Source organism: Tenrec ecaudatus, chromosome X, assembly GCF_050624435.1.
Source record: "Tenrec ecaudatus isolate mTenEca1 chromosome X, mTenEca1.hap1, whole genome shotgun sequence".
Taxonomy (NCBI): domain Eukaryota; kingdom Metazoa; phylum Chordata; class Mammalia; order Afrosoricida; family Tenrecidae; genus Tenrec; species Tenrec ecaudatus.
In genome coordinates, this window is record NC_134548.1 from 83,281,765 (window position 1) to 83,302,175 (window position 20,411).

Genomic DNA, 20,411 nt, shown 5'->3' on the forward strand with positions numbered 1-20,411 from the left:
GGACATCATGTTTGGTAAAGTGGAAGGGCAGTGACAAAGAGGAAGGCCCTCAATGAGATGGAGAGACACAGAGGCTGCATCAACGGGCTCAGGCATAGGAATGGCTGTGAGGATGGTGCAGGGCTGTGCACGGTTTCATTCTGTTGTGCACAGGGGCGCCCCGGGTTGGAGCCATCTCAATGGCACTTAACAACAACTCTTTTTTGACTAAATGCGCCCCCCCCATCACAGAATCACTCATTAAGAACCCTGCTCTTCACAGTTCAAAATGAGTATTACTGATTATCTCGATCGGCCAATCATCCTGCTTCATTATACAATCAAGATCAACTCTTTTCATCAGCATATCTGAAAATATACGAGTGGCTTCAAAACGTCAGTATTGACTCCACAGCACACAGGAACCTATGCGCTCTACAAGTTTTCTTCAAACTGACCGGCAGCCGCCCCACACATGAAAGCAAATTTAGATTGGAAAAGATTAGTTTATAAAGTGAACATATAAAATTTTATTGATAGTTTCTAGGATAAATTAATTTTATTCCTTAAGTTCCTCCTTGTTACTATGTCAAGATTTAAAGGACTCATTAAATTACTGAAAAGGAAGAGAGAACCTCATAATCAAGTAATTCTGAACTGTCAACAAAAATTAGAGTCCTGATAATCTAAAGAGTATACACATGTAATCCTCTTTTTTCCCCTAAAGGTGTTTAATAAAGCGGGTAATGCTATACACATACATGCACACGTGTACACACGCACACGGTATGCAGTTATTTGTATGCAAAAACCCCATTTACTCATTTCTCTGCATAATTTAGGATACTTAAAATAATGCATTTAAGATGGAAATGAAAATTATCATTAACTTCCTAAGCCTTTTAAAGTTATTTCTAGTACAGCAACTCTCAAGTTACATCAGGGCTTATAAGTCTTAAAATAAAAACGTATACATGTAAATGTATACAAAAGCAGTATCTGATTTTGCAAGGAAAAAAACTGAATCACCAGATACAGGGTCAGCAAACTTTTGAGATGGAAGAGCCAACACTGTCTCTCACAACAATTGAATAATTCTTTGAGAGCTGTGAGTGTATCTTTATAGACAAATGAATCACCATTGTCTGAATGTCATTTAAAATTTTTCAATTTTACTTCAGAGCCACATGGACCTATTAAAAGAGCCGCATATGGGGCAGGCCCCAAACCCAGCTACATGGACCCCCTCCACAGAAAAATGCACTACAGAGGACAGCACTGAAGATACAGCTCAGGGAGAGGGGGGCAAAGTAAGAGGAAAGGAGAGAGAGAGCAAGAGCGAGAGAGAGCGCCATATCCTAGCCCACCAAGCCCTGAGGACGATCATACAGCTCAGAGCAGCCAATGCAGAGAGGACCATAGGGCTGGCCCCACCACGAGACACAGAATCCCCTCACCGACTCTATAGCACTTTGGGGGACAACACTGGAGACACAGTGCGGGAACTGTGGTTGGTCTGACATGCCGCCCCCCGCCCCGACACACACATACCAGGCGAAACACAAAGGGAGCACAACAGAGCAGCAAGGGCAGGAAAGCAATGAAGTCCTTGAGGAATCCCAAAATTAGATTTGGGGGCAGGGCTTGGCACCTCATCAGACTACATCAGAAAACATTCATAAAGGTCAACCAACAGACCTGGAACTATTTATAGGCTCCCCTCCCTGCCATGTCTATCTATATGTCAGGGAGGACCAATAATCCCAAAGAGAAAACAGGCGACAAGGGAGGGAGGGGGTGGGGGAAAAGAAGGGGAGCCAACAAACCCAGGGACAAAAGAATAAGTGATCTAAAATCAAAGGCAGGGACAGTATAGAATGCCTGGAGGGGTTTGATCAAGTGCAAAAGTAGTTAAGAGAGAGAGAACATCATATCCTGGCCCACCAAGCCCTGCAGACGATAATACTGCTCGGACCAGCCAATGCAGAGAGGACTGTAAGGCTGGCCCCACACAGTCAAGAAAGCCAAATGAAAGTCGAACACGATAGTGGGACAGAAGAAAAGTTAAAGGAAAGAACTAGGAGGCAAAGGACATTTATAGAGGTATAAATACAGGCACATGCATATGTAAATATATTTATATTTAATTATATTTAATGTAAGGGACATACAGCTATGTACATATGTTAAATATTAAGGCAGCAGACGGACAATGGGCCTCTACCCTGGTACTCCCTCAATGTAAGAATACTTTGTTCTAATAACCTAACATTCAATGATGCCAACCTTCCTGACATGACTGCAGAAGTCAAAAAAGGTGCATAAGGAAATGTGAAGAAAACTGATGGTGCCCAGCTATTAAAGATATAGTGTCTTGGGTCTTAAAGGGTTGAAGATAAACAAGAGGCCATATATCTGGGAAGCAACAAAGCCCACATGGAAGAAATACACCAGCCTGTGTGATCATGAGGTTTCAACAGATTCGGGTATTAGGCATCAGAAGAACCAAAACAAACAATTATATTGATGTGAATGAGGGGTGAAATGGAGTGGAGACCCAAAGCCCATCTGTGGACAATTGGACATCACCTCACAGAAGGGTCACAAGGAAGGGATGAGCCAGACAGAGTACAGTATAGCACTGATGAAACACACAAGATTTCTAGCTCTTTAAAGCTTCCTCCCCCACCACTCTCGTGATCCCAGTTCTACTTACAAATCTGGCTAAACCAGAGCATGTACACTGGTACAGATAAGAGCTCTCAACAAATGGAATCCAGGACAGATAAACCCCTCGGGGACAATAACGGAAGAGCCACATCATGAGGGTAGAGGGAAGGTGGGAGGAGAATGGGGGAATCAATCATAATTATTGATGTACAACCACCACCCTACCCTCAGGGTGACGAACAACAGAAATATGGGTAAAGGGAGACAGAAAATGGTATAAGCTATGAAAAAAATAATTTATAAATTATCAAGGGTTTAGGAGGGTGGGAGGGTAGTGGAGGGAGGAAAAAAATGAGGAGCTGATACCAAGGGCACAGGTAGAAAGAAAATGCTCTGAAAAGGATTATGGCAACATATGTACAAATTTGTTTGACACAATGGCTGTATGGACTGTTATAAGAGCTGGAAGAACCCTCAATAAAATAATTTTTCTAAAAAGAGCCGCATAGAGCTCAATAACTGCTGATTGCCGACCCCTGCACTAGATGATAGTTATGCTGCTGGCTAATGATGAAAAATATTCTATATGCCAATATGAAACTTAAAGGTTTTCCTCAAAATGGTACATAATCACAAAAACTTTAAAATGTAGAAGTATAAATATTTATGAAGTAGAACATCTGAATTAAATACTTGTCAATTTCTGACAAGTTTAAACATGCTTACAAATTCATTTTCTTATCACTGAAGTATTTCAGTTGGGAAGGTACAGAAACAATAAGACAACATTGTCATTTGTTCTTTCTCTTTTCCTTTAATTTTAAGAAACAAACACTTTCCATCAAAATTGTAAGCATAAAGGGGACTTAAAAACTATCCCAAGATTTGGAAACCAGGCTCATTCATCTGGTGATGGACATCAAATGGATACTGGGCCTCAAAAATTAAAACAGGGTAAATGCAAATGGTAACAAAGATTATCCATCGAGCACAACCAAAGCAGTAATAAGAAAATATTTGGGGAATAAATATAGATAACACTTTAATAGATTAGAAATGATGTAAAACTAAAATTTCCTTTAAAATAAATTTATCTAAAAAGATTATAGAAAATGGGAAGGTATGCTTTTAAAAAAATACAAGTAGTTTCTGGGTTATGGAAAAGATCCATTCCTATTGTGTCTTCTAGACTTTGTACGTCAATCTTAACAGGTGTGTACTCTTCTTACTTAGTCTTACTTTAGTGCAAGAAAAAAAGCTGAAACCTTTGCAAGGATTTGAAAACTGTGCACCACACGAAGGTGATTAGGATGAAGAAATTGTTCAATTCATCACAGTCAGGACAAATTTACATGACATGAAAGCAGGGCTTCATAGATGACAGCACTCTGCTCAAAGATGGTGGCCAATCATGCAACTCTGAATGTGTGTCACTGACCACAGTCCTGCTAATAATCCACTCTCTGCCTCAGGCTCTCAAAATGAATCACTTGTGTCTTTTCCAAACCACCCACTCAATGGCTTTGATCCATAATTTTTCTTGTTCTGGATACTTGTTTTGCTTCTCCTCAGCCATGGCAGAATTGGCTTGAAGCCTTGCAATAAAGGGCAAGTAGGAGTTGGCTAGAGTTGGGACATTTATAATTTGGGAACTGCCTGTAAAACAATTCTGTTTCAGTGCAAATGTATTGTCAAGAGAGAGAGACAGACAGACAGACAGACAAATTATTTCATATGACTTAGCAGGAACAATTTCCACATCCTTTTACGCTGTTGATAATTTCATCTTGTAGTTTCTTCCTTTCGATCTCTTTGGATCTATCTTCTTTCCGTGCATCCCACGTGGCGTCACCATGGGTCTGCACACGGCTGCTTTGCGCGTGCCACATGTCTGAGTAAATGCTGTTAGAGTTAGCAAGCAAGCTGTGGTGGGTACCACGTTCGGCTACCTTACCCTAAGACACGAAGAAGGGAAACAGAGATATCACGTTAGTAAACTAAAGGGAAATAATCTCTAAGAATTTTTACAGATTTACATCCATGAAAGTAACTGTCATCGTTCCTCTTCAACCAGTTAACTAACTTACTGCCAAAGAGTTGATTGCAACTCAACGCCCCGATAGGGCAAGGTAGAACTGCCGCTGTGGGCTGTTTAGACTGTATCTCTTTATGGGAGCAGAAAGCCGCATCTTTCTTCCTCAATTATAGAAGAAGATAAAATTGAGGTAAGAATGCTCTCCCCATGCGCCAAACTACCCAGTCCAACGAACAACAAAATATCTATGCAATTTCACATATATACGCACACCTTTTTTTAATTGTGCTTTACTACTGTGCCTGACAAATGTGTTTTGTACAAATTGAGGTATATTGGTGCCTTTTTGCCAACAGCCTGTGTTCACTTCCTGGCTTTAGGTCTCAATTTGGTAATTATCACAACAGCTCAAACTTTTGTATACTGCACACTTAACAGACTACACTCACTCACCGGCATCTAGTCAGTTCTCCCTCACAAGAGACCCTACGGAGCAGGGTAGAACTGCCCCTGTGGGGTTCCAAGACTGCAATTCTTTATGGGAGTACAAAGCCCTTTCTCTCGCAGAGGGACAGGTGGTTTCGAAATACTAACGATGCGATTCGCAGTCCAGTGTAACCCACTATGCCACCAGGGCTCCAGTTTACAGTAAACACCACTTTTATATGCACTGGGAAACGAAAACAAAGCAAAGAAGAAGTGCACATCTCATTGTATTGCTATATTTACTTCAATGCCATGGTCTGCAACTGAATCTGCGATGTTTCCAAGGACCGTCTGGACTATAAGCATTTTGTTTAAAGAAAATACTTTCAATTTTTTTAACTGTCATTTTAAAGGGCAGAGAGGGAAGGTTTTTCTAAAACATAGCAGATTTTCTGAAAACAGCAAATACGCAAATAAAAAGCAGTGTTAGTTAAACCAGGAGAAAGGCGGGGCTTCTTAATCCTATAAAGAGTTGCAGTCCAGGGATCTCAGAGAGCCAGACCTACCCTGTCCTGTAGCGTTACTATGAGTCAGCAGTGACTCGACTGCAGAGTCACTTAGAGTAGGGGACCCAAAAAGCCCTGGAATTGCGCTGGGCAGAGTGGAGCTTTCAGAGCATGCATTTTTCCCGCTAGGTGAGTGTCGAGCAACTCACTCCGAGTTAGTGCCCCCAGGTTCTTGCTGGTCACGGAGATTTTTTTTCGTAAAAGCGGTTTTGCTCAAACCTTGCTTTTTTGAGAGAACAGTGTGCGGCTGTGAAATTTTGTGTACTGTCTGGGAAAAATGTCACAGAAACTGTTGTGATGTTGAACACTGCTTACAAGGATTGTGCTGTGGGAAACTCAAGTGGTTTTCTAGTTTCCAAAAAGATGAAATGCTGATTGATGACAAACCTCGTTCTGGATATCTGTCGATTTCCTGAATGTATGAAAATGTCAACTCATAGTGCATTTGGAGTTCGTTCCAACAGGTCAGACTGTTAATCAAGTTTTCTATTTAGAAGTTCTGAAAAGATTGTGTAACAGTGTGTGACAAAAAAGACCTGATTTGTGGCAGATGGGAGACTGGTTTTGCCACCACGACAATGCACCTGCTCACCCAGACATCTCAGTGCACCAGTTTTTGGTAAAAACAGCATGCCTCTCTTGCCCCGGGCCCCTTCCTTATTCAACTGACCTCACTCCATGAGACTTTTGTTTGTTTCTGTGAATGAAGAGGGGCATGAAAGGATAGCAATTTGACTATATAGAAGAGGTGAAGAAAAAAAAAAACGAGGGAAGTGCTGTCAGCCATTCAAACAGATGAGTTTGAAAAATGATTCTAGGAATGGAATTGTAGATTTGACAAACGTATTAAGTGTAGAGTACTTTGAAGGTCATATGGTCATTTTGTAAAAAAATTAAAAATACATAGCTTTGGGGTAAATTCCAGTTTTTTTGGGGGGGTAGCTCTCATACATCCACTCATTTTTCAGCATGGTTAGGTTACAAATAATAAATCATGTAAAAATTGGAATGCGAAAAGAGATGACCACACCGAACCACAGAACGGATGCGGACAGCATTTTACCGCATATGCTCATGTATAAGCCGAGGTTTTCAGCACATTTTTTAATGCAGCTTTTGTGGCAAAATTAAGTGCCTCGGCTGATATTTGAGTCGGCTTATACTCAAATATATACAGTATCTAAGTCCCAGATTACATCAATGCACAACTGCCAAATTCCTGAGAATCATGCCTCAGCCAAGTTAGCATATAATCATCACAGCCAGCACTACTCTCGTGTCATATCTCGGCACTCATTACTGCCAGCCTATGTTATTAGTAAAAAAAATAACTGGATAGAAATTGTACTGTTGTTGTAAATGCTAAGTGCTGGATAACAAGACAGTTGATGATAAAAGGATATACCGAGATTTAAAGGATTTACAAACTATATCCCAAATCCTGTGATCCTTGGGCGGGTGGGACAGGGGCGGTGTATGTGTGCATGGAATTTCTCCATGAAAAGTATACTTCTTCAGTAGTTATTTTATCAACAAAGATAGCCCAGGTTAACACTGTATTGAAATAATATACATTTTGTCGTGGATTAAACAGTGTCTCCCAGAAAGATGCTAAAGTACTAACAAAGCTTTGTCATGAATATCACATTATTTGGAAATAGCTTTGTTGTTTTTATTAATTAATTAAATGAGATCATACCTGAGTAGGGTGGGTCATAACTTAATTCCTTTGGAGTAGAATGTTATAGAAGAGGTAAATAGATAAGAAGAAAAAGCAAAAAGGGGCAGAGAAAACTGAAAAAGTAAAGGAAGGCTCGTCCTTTACTCTAGGGCCAACAGAGAAAGGGCAGAGCCCTGTCAACATTCTAATTTAGACGTCTAGTCTCTAGAACTGTCACACCATATATTTCTGTTCTTCAAAGTCTTCCACTTTGTGATATTTTGACACGATCATCTTAAAAAAAACTACAATACATTCCAACATGATCTACATTTACTTTATTTCTTAACAGTTACTGTTACACGTTAGGAGACAAAAAGTTTGTCATCTCCACCGGAAGAACATGTCTAAATGGCACGGTAAATAAAGATTTTAGAACCTTTACAAGTAACCCTTTAAGTAAAATAACTGAAATTTATCAGTACCCACTTCTGAGTGGTTATTTTCAGGTTCCCTATTGCTGGCTGGGAAGTCGAAAAAAGACTATGTACTTGGACTGTCTGAATTCCTTTGAAACCTTCAGAGCATAGCCCCATCTTTCTATGTATATTATAGGTCACTTCACTGGCACAGAAGTCCCCGTGGATTATATATTTTATACTTTTCTATTTATCAAAATAAGGAAAATGGTCTCCAAAGAATATCTTATAAAAAATGAATGGAAACTTTCAGGAAGATGACAGCATCTCAGCTCCCACCATGATCACTTATGAAACAAGCAGAACTCAGTCGTCTCAATTCTGCCAAACCTCTAAGAAGCAACTGGAAGGTTGCAGCAGCTAAAAGCACTCTGAAACAAGCAAAAAGCGCCTTTTAGGCAATGGGAAAACTTTACGCCCCAGCATCCCTCCCTTTTCTTGGATCTGCTACAGTGGCACAGACCACGGACAACTCTCTCAGTGTCCTCAGTGTTTCCTTGGATTGCGCGTAGGGTCAATAGGCGTCAGAATAGACGCTCTGGCACCTAACAGTAACATATTTTCTATGCTCTCTGAAGATTGAGACTGAATTTTTAAAGTTTTCTTATGCTCCCTGTATTGCCTACATTTTCCAGGGACTGTTTTGGAGACATTCCTCTGAGATCTGCTGACATTTAACAACAGTGACTGAAAGCTCTCTGTGCGTAGAGAAATGGGTCTTCACCTGATGGGTTTCCCTGTAGCATGATCAGGCAGGTACCTGGCCATATTGTTGGGGTTCCCGGGCACAAAATTATATGGGGCTACTTTTGTTTTTCTACAGAAGAATTCTCCAATTCACTGCTGATGAGGAAAGGATTGGCACAGTAGAAATACACAACTACTTAGAAGGGCTGTTGGAGCCAGTGGCACAAGAGACCAAACGTGTTCATCTCTCCCTCCTTGTTAATGTGGTGGTGCTTTCTTTGTAGCCAGAGCCTCTGAGAATTAATTGCCTGACTAGTAACTCCAATCTCTTGCCAATGTGGGGCAGAAGTAATCACATGGCTGTGGAGGTAAGGGAGAGGCCTGGGAGAATTCTATTTCTTATAATAGGGGGCTTCAAAAAGTTTGCAGAAAAATTCCACTATCTTTTAATTAAGGTTTCCACAAACTTTTAAAATCTCCCTCATACAGTTACACCGAATTCTCTTATATTCAACCTTGTGCCCACCCCCACTTTATCTTTCACTCCTAAAACCTCTCAGAGATCTGCAGCATGTATTACCATATTGCTCTTTACATTCTTCTCTTTTTGGGTACATAGGACGGAGGGTAATTATAACCCCACTAATTGTTCCACCTATGTAGAGAAATTTTCCCTAAATTTTCTGCTATCTTTTGTGTACTATTTCTTTTTCTATTGTCTTTGACCTCATAAGTTTATACCGATTATACTTATTTTATTCCTTTAGTTTTATTGAGGTTGGGGGAATTAAAGATAAACAAATGTGTCTCATCTTTGATGTTTAACCAAATACGATATTTTAACATGAATACTGTATGAAACTGCTAAGGTTTACCTGCAGTTAAAGACAACTAGTAGAAACTAATGCTACAATAGTTTCACTACAAAATAAAAATCCCTGCTCTTCATAATTAAACAATATAGAATTTTCAAATTATAAATATAAAGTGCTTTAGAGATAAGTGATATGATCATTAATAATAAGTTATAATCCAATTATAATCTCAAAACTAAGTGACAATGTTATAACAGCATAGATACTCTACTAAATAGCATAAGTCACATAAGCACAGACATATATATATATATATATCAAAAACTTCTAACTACACAGCTGGAAAGTTTAGTAAAAATCAGATAAAATTTTACTCGTATCTAATTTTATTTCAAATTCTTGACTATCATTGCTATAAAAGCATATTTAGAAAATCTCTCATTTACAACCATACTACAAAAAATTAGTCTATTTTTTATTGAATAAGAACATTTTTCAAAAAGAGAAAAGAACAATAAGGTCTATGGGATCAAGTACCAGGAGCCCTGGTGACATAGTAGGTGATACACTGGGCTGCTAACCACATGGTCTGAAACTTCCAGCAGCTCCATGGAAGGAAGAGAGGTTTTCTACTCTTGTAAAAACTTGCAGTCTCTGAAATCCACAGGGGCAGTTTCTTCTGTCCCATAGGGTTCCTCTGAGTTGGCATTCACTTGATGGCAGTAAGAGTTCAAGGGTCTCAAGTGCACAGGTAACTTATAAAGGACACAGTACAAACACCACAGAACTGAACACTAAGAAAATTTAGTGGATTGAAAATCTCCCTTTAAATCACGACATAAAGAAGGTACAGGAGAATACTACTGTATGAACTCTCAGTACTCAAGCATTCAAATGGTAAAGAATCGAAACTTTGTCATAAGGAAAAATAATCATTTAAAGGCTGAGTATGAGGTAAAAATACTGAGCAATGTTAGAAATAATCAAGTACTAGGCAGTGAGAAGAGTGACTTATAGAGAGGAGAAAAGAAATATAACTACAATTTTCAAATCCACCAGTCATAATAGTTTTGCTCAGAATATTCAGATAGTACACGCTTAAAGTAATTACCTCAGAAGAGAAAAAACAGGATTATCTTTTTTTACTTCCTTTTCTTCATGGAGAAAAATTAAAATGGCCACGTGTAAAAATGACTATCTAATTCTATGGTACATTGCTTTATTGCCAAGAAGGGTATGTACAGGTGTTAGAATGAGGTAGAAGGATTTAATGCTTTCCTATTCTAACTTCAGTAGCTTTAATGGCACAGCAGCCACAGCACTTGGCTACCAACCACAAAAGGTTGGTGGTTCAAACCCACCTTCAGCTCCATGGGAGAAGATGTGGCAGTCTACCTCCATATAGATTTACAGCCTTGGAAACCCTGTGAGGCAGTTCTGTTCTACCCTTTGGGGTTGCTTAGATTTGAAATAGACTTGACATCACCAGGTTTGTTCTAACTTCCTCTTTGAATACGCTAATAAATACTGACCTGATGCAATATACTCCTATTTACAACTGACATGTATTAGTTCATGCAAAGAGCCTAAAAAGCACGGAATCGCACCAGGATTCCATCTCATCCAAAGAACACAAATTCTGTATATCTAATTAGAAACAGTTTTTTATTTTTTTAGAAACAGTTTTTTATTTGTTTGCATTTTAAACAATTTACTATGTTCTACAAACACTAGACTTTGAAATTAAAATCTCTTACCTGGTCTAGGACAATGATTTCATCTGCATCAACTACTGTTGATAATCTGTGTGCTATGAAAATAGAAGTTCTGTGTTTAACTACATCCCTCATGGCACCAAGAATAGTCTGCAAGTTTGACAAGAAGCATAGGAGAAAAGAGAAATATACATGCACATTAAAAATAATAATAATATACTTTAATTCCATTTTCCCATGAACTTTTGTCAATGTGTCTTTGTAACTTTACATTAAATATTGGACTCAGTTTCATAATCCAAAAATAATTACTAAAAAGGAAGAGGAAAAAGGAGAAAATCATAAATATGAACACATTATAATAGAAAATTTATCTTGAAAATATGAAACATTTCTCTAAATCATAGTCTCGAAAATGGAGATACCTTAGTTGCTGAACTCAATTCAAGTTCCAAATTCCTGTTCAAACATCGAAAAGTTTGAGAACTGAACAAGTTCTCTTAAGTTAAGGGTTAAGTTATTTGCTGCTAATCTATAGGCTCGAGGTTCAAATTCACTCAGTGACTACATAGAAGTACACAGTGATTTACTCTCATAAAAAATATCGCCAAGCAAACCATATGAGGTATCTGTACTTGTTAAGTTAGTGTCGCGACATCAATTTCACATGTTGATAACTCAAAATGAATATAAACTGCTGAGCATTCTAGGTTGTGTGTGCCTGACTTCCATTTCAGTGAGCTGTCCCTTTCTGGATCATGTCACAACCATTTATTTACATGACTTATTTCAATGAGTGCTAACTGGCAACTGGACACTGACGCAGATGAAAAACCAAAACCTTCTTTGCTCAGCTTAGCAGCCAATTACTACACATTTTTAAAGCTGTGTGGTTTTGTGTGGTTAACCCAACAGTATAAGCTGTCACACGGTTACAAAAGAGGACACACTTGCAAATGGACTTAACAAGTTTATACTCAATATAGGAACCTTATCATCAACACTTGCTCAATGGGGGGGTAAGAGCTGGCTGTTTTGTTCCACAGTAGCTCCAATTAAAAATTTTTTTAAAATATTTTATTAGGAGCTCATACAACTCTTATCACAATCCATACATATACATACATCAATTGTATAAAGCACATCCGTACACTCCCTGCCCTAATCACTTTCAAAGCATTTGCTCTCCACTTAAGCCCCTTGCATCAGGTCCCCCTTTTTTTTCCTCTCCCTCCCCCTCCCCCACAAGCCCCCGACAATCCACAGATTGTTATTTTATCATATCTTGCCCTATCCGGAGTCTCCCTCCCTCCTCCCCCTGCCGTCCGTCCCCCAGGGAGGAGGTCACACGTGGATCCCTGCAATCAGTTCCCCCTTTCCAACCTACCCACCCTCCACAGTAGCTCCAATTTAAATGTATTTAAAACACACAGTAATACAGCCATTTTACTGAAATTTTCAAGTAGAAAAGTGAAACAATGAGAATGGATGAGCTTTATATATTTCCATCATCATTTACCTCTTCAGTAATTGAATCCAATGATGAAGTGGCTTCATCATAGACGATGACTGGAGGGTCCTTCAAAATGGCTCTTGCAATTGCTACTCTTTGTTTTTCTCCTCCTGACAAAGAAAAATGTTAGGGTAAGGAAGCGTGGTGCAGACATAATTCTGTTTCTAGAACTTCCATTAATTACAACAACTATTAACTTCTATTCAGGGAAACTTCATTTTATTGAGTTACAGAGCACATACATGATATCCTTTGACAGACTATATTTCCTAGAATATAAATGCAATAATGGATTCTGACATGGCAGGAGCATAGAATGAGGAAGGGGGTTAACAACTTTGATGCTACAATTAATCCCTTCATCCAGCATTGTTATTTTATGTTACAGATGCTTCCCAATTAACAGCAAACTCAGAAAATTTTCAGTAAAAGAGAACCAACAAAGCTAAAGAAAAAAATTCATTATCTGAAACCTAAAAACTTAGTGACTTACTATGAGAGAAGACAGGCTTTCTACTTCGGTAAAGAGTTACAGTTGCGGAAGCCCACAGGGGAGTCACCTGTCCTACAGGGTTGCGCTGAGTGGGAATCGGCTAGATGGCAGTGAGTTTGGCTTGGTTTTGGTGGTTACTTACTACAGATTTCGGGTAAACAGAATTTAAAAAGAGAATATAACTGGAGGTTGACTAGACTACATTTTTCATGATGAACACTTCTATGACTCTAAGGTGTCAATCTTACTTTGCTGAATGTCTCTTTGGGCCTTTTTTCTTGTCTAATAATTTATTGATATACCAGAAAGTAGATTAGGCAGACAAGCTATGTAGACAAGCCTACAATAGAGATACAAGAAAGCTAAGGAAACAGACAAGGCAGATATTTCTGGTACCCTGAGCTTCAAAGGCAAGGAACCTCTGAATTTGATCTCTTATTTGGGCTAGTACCCAGTCTTTTTAAGGTAATATATTGTTGAATCTTATGTGTTTGCCTTTATGTTCTTGTCTTTTCTCTCTAACACCGTGGTGTGAGAATATATTTATGTTTGAGTTTGAAAAGGCTTGTTTTGTGACCTAGTATGTGGACTATTTTAAGAGTATGCACAATGTGTGCTGGAGAACACACATTTTTTGTCATTGCTCGGAGTACTCTGTATACATATAGGAGGTTGATCTGTTTGATTGTGTTGTTCAGCTATTCTTTATTTTTTGAGTGTCTTTCTTTTGAGCGTGGTATATTGAAATCCACCAGTATTGACAATCTGGTGATTTCTCTTGTAAGCTCTTTGAGGGTTTTGGTGATGTATCTCGAGGGTTTTTTGTTGGGTGTATGTATATCTTTTGCTGCTCTTAAGATTCTCTCCTTTTCCATTAAGTGGTATAATTTGACCTGTGTGTGTGTTTTCCTATGGTCTATGCTATTTGGGGTTCTCTCTGCATCTAGGAGAGTTATTGTCTTCTTTTGTGATTTGGGGGAAATTTTCTTCTATGAATTCTTACTATTTTCTCTGTATTTTTGTTTGTTTCTTCCTGTTCCGGGAGTCCAATGAGATGAAGGTTGTTTCTCTTGATGGGACTCCACATCATTCTTATGCTTTCTTCAGATTCTATTGCACAGTTATTTTAACATGTTTTATATTTCTGTTATTTCATTGTTTCACTTCTGAGTTTCTTTAGGGAGTGAGATTTTTAGTAACTCAATTTCTTTTGTTTTCAAAAGTGATCTCCAGATCGCTTTTAGGGTCCTAAGCATAATTTTTTAGTTTCTAATTCTGTAATTCCAGGTTTGGTTTTGGTGGTGGTGGTGGTGGTGGGGTGGGGCAGGGTAAAAGAAAAAAATGATGTGTGCATTATTGAGCTCCAGGAGAAAGGAATATGGTGGGAGTGCCTGGCCCACCTGCTCCTATAGAGAGGATAATAGCCATGTGTTTGTAGGCAAGATCTGCAATCTGGAAGAGGAGAAAGATCAGCCTATTATAAAGTAAAGGGATGCAGAGGTCAGGAGTTAAGAGCTTGCCTCTGAATTGGGGGAAGCCTGGTTCCTTCAGTTTTAGGTGTGTGGGACACTGTTGGATTTTAGCCCAAAGAAAGCAATCAGTGTGTGGTGGGTGTGGTCTGCCTAAGAGGGCCCATGTATGTCAGGGATGTGCGTAAAAGACGAGTCTCTGAGTCTAAAGAGCCATGAATCATCTTACTTTATCATAGAGAGAGAACACAAAACCAAAGAGTAAAAAAAAATAAAGTATTCCTGATTCCCGGTGGTAGCCAACATTGACTTACTCACAGGGAAGAATGATCTACTTTCCAGTGTGGGAGTTATGTGGATGACAGGGGAGGGTATCTGAGGAAAAGGGCATGGGGGAATAAAACAAAATTCCCATTGAAAATACACACTGTTTACACTTTGAGGAATTTTGAGCTAGGATGACCACGAACTCTGATCTCTGTGCAGGGGTTCTCAGGGTCAGCAAGATGGAGGGACTGGGTGGGTGAACTGGGGGACAGGGTTTATATTCAGGAGGAGGGGAGCTGGGCACTGTGAATGTCACAGGATACTGCCAGGAGGTGGCGCAGGGGACACCAGAGAGATTCAGTCTAATTTGCTGGATTCTGGGAAATCTCGTGGAAGAAAAAAATGGAGGTGGTAGGAGAACAATTAATAAGAGATAAAAGCAAAAGGGTTTGGGTGCACCCAGTTTACAGATCAAGTGTCTAGATACCCAGAGCAAGGATCCCTCGCTGGAGTTCAATCTGTGCTTGCTACCTGGCAGTCATCACTGTACTGGACAATATGTAAATAGTTTTGACACATCCTTCATCTAGGTCTACACACTTCTCAACTCTAATTTTAACAGAGTAACTTACACAGTAAGTACCTAATAAATGTTTTAAATGAACGAATCCAATTCTGAGGACTCGGGGTACAGCAATATTCATGTAGATTAGTCTTCATTTTCTTTATTTCCACATCTAGTCTAAATATTTCCTCCCTCAAACATATTAAAATGAATAGAGGTAGTTGCATATTTCTATGAGATATATTAATACTGGCAGGTAGTAGATAGTTATACTTCTGGAATTAAAATTATTTGAGACAAACATTTTTACTGAGCCTCAAAAAAACTTCAGTCTTTTCAGAATAATTCATTATTAACTTAGCAATCTCATAATTATCTAAATCCAAAATATTTATGTGACCAGCAAACCAATGAAAATATGACAATAACTTAAATTGTAATAAAAGCATAATACTTAATAGGATTGAGTGTATGAAAGTTTCTTAAGATGGAAGGTATGTCAAAAAGAACTGCTAAGAAATCATAGAAGCCTTCAGTAAACAAAGACTCAAAAGGTGAAGCTACTGCTTCTCAGCGTATCCTCCACCTAGGTCTACATGATTCCGAGGACGGTGACTCCATTTCTCTTACTCTTCCCCATACTGGAAATGTGAAGAGGAGGAGCTATTTTCTTACAATGGAGTGAAACATGGTGCTCTGAGTCGGCTCAGCCTATAGGAGTGGAGCCTTCAAGATCTTCATTTGCTGGTGGGGCAAGATTCAAGGTAAGGAGAAATGGCTGCAGAAATCTGCTACTGAACTTACACTGTGCAAATTGTGGAACTCAGAAAAATGGAAGTGGTTAAAAAGGAAATGGAACTCATAAATATCAATATTCCAGTGGTTAATGAGTTGAAATCAACTGATATCGGACGATTTAAATCAGAAATATCATGCTTTACTATACAGAGAATGACACAATCAAGAGGTATTGTGTTGCATTCATTGTCTAAAAAGACACTGTAAATTCACTCTTGGAATACAATGCTGTCTGCGACAGGATTATATCTATCTGCTTTTAAGGAAACCCAATCAATAAATTTATGCACCAACTACAAAAGCTACTGATAAAGAATTTGCAGAATTCTATCTTTTTTTCAATTGAAAATTGATCAAACACGCACTCAAGATGCATTCATAATTACTCGTGAATGAAATGGAAAAGTTGGAAACAAAGAGTAAGGAAAACTAATTGGAAAATATGGACTTGGTGATAGAAATGAAGCTGGAGATCGCATGGTAGAATTCTCTAGGAACAATGACTTTCTCATAGCAAATACATTTTTTCAACAACACAAAAGGCGAATATACACATGGACTTCTCCATATGGAATACACAGATACCATACTGACCTCAGGTGTGGGAAAAGACCTTGGAGAAGCTCGATATCAGCAGCTAAAATCCAGCAAGTAGAACAGACAGACCATCAATTGCTCATATCTGAGCTGAGGATGACATCATGAACATCATTCATGAAGAATATGAAAGGTTATTTAAAAGACAGGAAAGAGAGAAAAGATCACAGTAGATTTCTGTTTCAGACTACTCTGAAACATGCTCTTAATTGTAGAGTAGTGAAAGTAAATGTTATAAATGATGAAGTCAAAGGGCTGAATGGAAAATTTCAAAGGGTACCCTGAGAAGACAAAGTCAAATATTATAATAAAATGAGCAAAGACCCAGAATTAGAAAAAAACAAAAGGGAAGTGAACAGTGAAAGAACTCAAGAGAAAATTCAAGCCTCTAGTTGTAATATTGAAAGGTTCTAAGGGAAAAATATTGAACAATGGAGGAAGCACACATCAAAAGAAATATGGAACGTATACAAAGTCACGGTACTCAACATTCCACCATATCAGGAGGTAGCATAGAAGCAAGAACCAATGGTGCTGAAGGAAGAAGTTCAAGCTGTACTGAAAGTATTAGCCAAAAACAAAGCTCCAGGAATTAATGGAATACCAACTGAAATGTTTCAATACGCTGTTGGATGAAGGACTGGAAGCACTTATGTGTCTATGCCAGGAAATTTGGAAGAGAGCTACTTGGCCAACTGACTGGAAAAGACCCATATTTGTGCCCATTCCAAAGAAAGGTAACCCAACAGAAGACTCAAATTATAGAGTGATATCATTGTTATCACATGCAAGCAAAATATTACCAAACGTCATCCAACATCAGTTGCAGCAGCACATTTGACAGGGAGTTGCGAGAGGTTCAGGCCGAATTCAGAAAAGGACTTGGAAAAGGAGCTGTCATTGTTGCTGTCAGATGGATCTTGGCTCAACGCTACAGATAACCTTGAGAAGAATGAGAATTCCAGGAAAACCTCATTGTCCTCATGGAGAACTTGTATATGGACAAAGCGGCAGTTATGCGAACAGATCAAGGGAATGCTGCATGGTTTAAAGCCAGGAAAGGTGAGCAGGAGGGTGGCATCTTTTTGTCATACTTCTTCAATCTGCATGCTGAGTAAATAACCAGAAAAACGGGATTATATAAAGAAGATGGTAGAAGCAGAATTGGAGGAGGACTTATTAGCAACCTAGGAAAACTAGCAGATACACACGTTTGCCTGCTGACAGTGAGGAGGACTTGAAGAACGTGCTGCTGACGAACGAGGATTGTAGTCTTCAGTGTGGATTACAACCCAATGTAACGAAAACTAAATCCTCATAACTTGACCAAGAGAAAGCTTGACATGAGAAAAGGTTGAAATTGTCTGGAATTTTATCTTTGTGGATCCACAATCAGTTCTCATGGAAACAGTAGTCATGAGATCAAGTGATGAGAGATACTTGGTAAAGCCACTGTCCAGAACCTCTTTAGAGTACTAAAAAGCCAGGGTGTAACTTTGAGGGCTAAGGTGTGCCTGACCCAAGCCATGGTATCTTCCATTGCCATGTGTGCATGTGAAAGTTGGACAGTGAATGAAGAAGACTAAGAAGAATTGATGAGTTTGAACTATGGTGCTGGAGAAGAACATTGAAAATGCCATGCACTGCTAACAGGTGGAACACTCCTGTTTGGGAAGAAGTACAGCTAGAGTGCTCTTTGGCGACAAGGACAATGAAACTTCATCTGACGTACTTTGGACCTATTGTTAGGAGAGACCAGTCCCTGGAGAAGGACATCATATTTGGTAGAGTGGAGGGGTAGTTAAAAGGAGCAAGGCCCTCAAGGAGACTGATTGGCCCAATGGCTGCATCAATAGGCTCAAGTACAGAAACAATTGTGAGGACTGGGCGGTGCTTTCTTCTGTTGTGCATAAGGTTGCTATGGGTTAGAACAGAATGGATGGCACCTAACAGCAAACAACCCTTCCACAAAGAATTTTGTGCCCTTCAATTTAATCATCAAAACAACAATTTTGGCATACTTGAAGGACTCCAATCTCGTTCCTTTGAAATAGTCTTTAAAGTTTGGGGGACAAAATGCAGTTTGAATGAGCAAGATAAGGGCTTTAGGGTACATGGGGTAAGGTTTGTCACGTGAGAAAAAAAATTCTTCAGCACAACTATCCTGTCTTTTTTCTCACCAATGGAGCTTTCAATTTTCTTAAAACTTCTTCCAATAATTAATCCCCATGATCATCCTGTGTCTTTTACGAAAATATTTCAAGATTATCCTTTTGGAATCCCCCAAACAGTCATCAGAAACATCTGAGCTGCGCTTTGTGCTTTGAATTGAACTGAGCTGGCTGATTCCCTAGGAAACCACTATTTTATTGCACCTCGCTCTCTGCATCATAATGGTTAATCCAAGATGCATCCCTGGTTATGATACATTCAATTAAAATTATCTTCAATAGCACTGCTCTTAGTTAAAAGACTAATGAAAAGATCTCTATGAGCTAGCCAGTCTTCACACCGAGCTTTTGGCTCTGGGTTAAAAGCTTGTTAAGTCCAAGATATTCACTTAAAATTGATAATGAAGAATCATTTGAGATTTCAACTTCAGTAGCTACTTAATCAATAGTAAAATTTTCAATCCTCTTGACTTCAATCAAATTTTCTGTCTTCATTGGGGTTGATAGTTTTTTTCTTTCTTGGGTTACCTTTGATGTTTTTCTGCTTTTCTTAAAAATGCAGGATCAATCGAGAAACGGACAGTTCTCTATGGTGCAGTATTCCCCTAAACTTGTTGCAAAGTTTCAGTGCCTTGGAAAGATGTCCACTTAAGTTTTGTTAAAAATTCGATATTAGTGGGAGCCTGGTGCTAAACCATTCGTAGACGACCTGCTTCTGGGTCGGGGTTTCGTACGTAGCAAAGCAGCTCCCTCGCTGCGATCTATTGAAAGTCAGCCCTCGACACAAGGGTTTGTAAAAAAATAAATAAATAAAAAAGACAAAAAAATGGAAAAAAAAATTCGATATTAGCCCTGACATAAAAATATTTATTTTCTCCCATCCAAGTACTAACCAGGCCTGACCCTGCTTAGCTTCCAAGATCAGCCGAGATCGGGCGCGCCCAGGGTGGTATGGCCGTAGACTAAAATTATTTCTTTTCTATAGCATAAAAATCATCCTGTTCTTTGAATGCACCCTAATGAGACTAAGATAAGTGCATTATGGAAAGAATTTGTCTGAAACCAATTGCTTATTGCAAGTACATGCATGCTTAAACACATTATGTTGGTAATAAACCAACATATGCATGTATGGAACCCTAGTAGGAATACTTTCTGATTTCCTATCATATTACAATTCTCTCCTAATGACCTAGGATATTATGTTAAGATACAACATTCACTATTAAATTACTCACTATTTGCTACTTGAATAATGAACTTGATTTTCCTTTAGTATAAAGAACATGAGTAACAAGGTAACACTGATTGAACACATGTGAATAATTTACTAAGTATATTTACCACTGTGCTTATAGTTGCAAGAGAAGAGGGGGGGAAAAAAGAAAGGTAAACAGGTACCTCCTACCTCTGCTTCATTGTCCAATCTTAATTATATTTCAAAAAAGACCGACTCAGGACACAGACAACCTAATCTTGTAGATTATATCCCGTCTCATTAAACAA

The 20,411-nt window shown here is 38.8% G+C and overlaps 1 protein-coding gene across 1 annotated transcript in view; it reads right to left on the reverse strand.

Annotated features, from left to right (window-relative positions):
* Positions 1-3,432: 3,432 nt before the first annotated feature.
* The window catches only part of ABCB7 (ATP binding cassette subfamily B member 7), a 134,773-nt gene continuing 117,794 nt past the window's right edge, over positions 3,433-20,411 (reverse strand). Inside the window, exons 14-16 of the mRNA XM_075538876.1 lie at positions 12,552-12,655; positions 11,075-11,182; positions 3,433-4,604 (exon numbers count right to left, since the gene is read on the reverse strand). Of these exons, the coding sequence (XP_075394991.1) occupies positions 4,389-4,604; positions 11,075-11,182; positions 12,552-12,655 (428 nt within the window). The 3' untranslated portion in view covers positions 3,433-4,388. The remainder of the gene's footprint in view (positions 4,605-11,074; positions 11,183-12,551; positions 12,656-20,411) is intronic.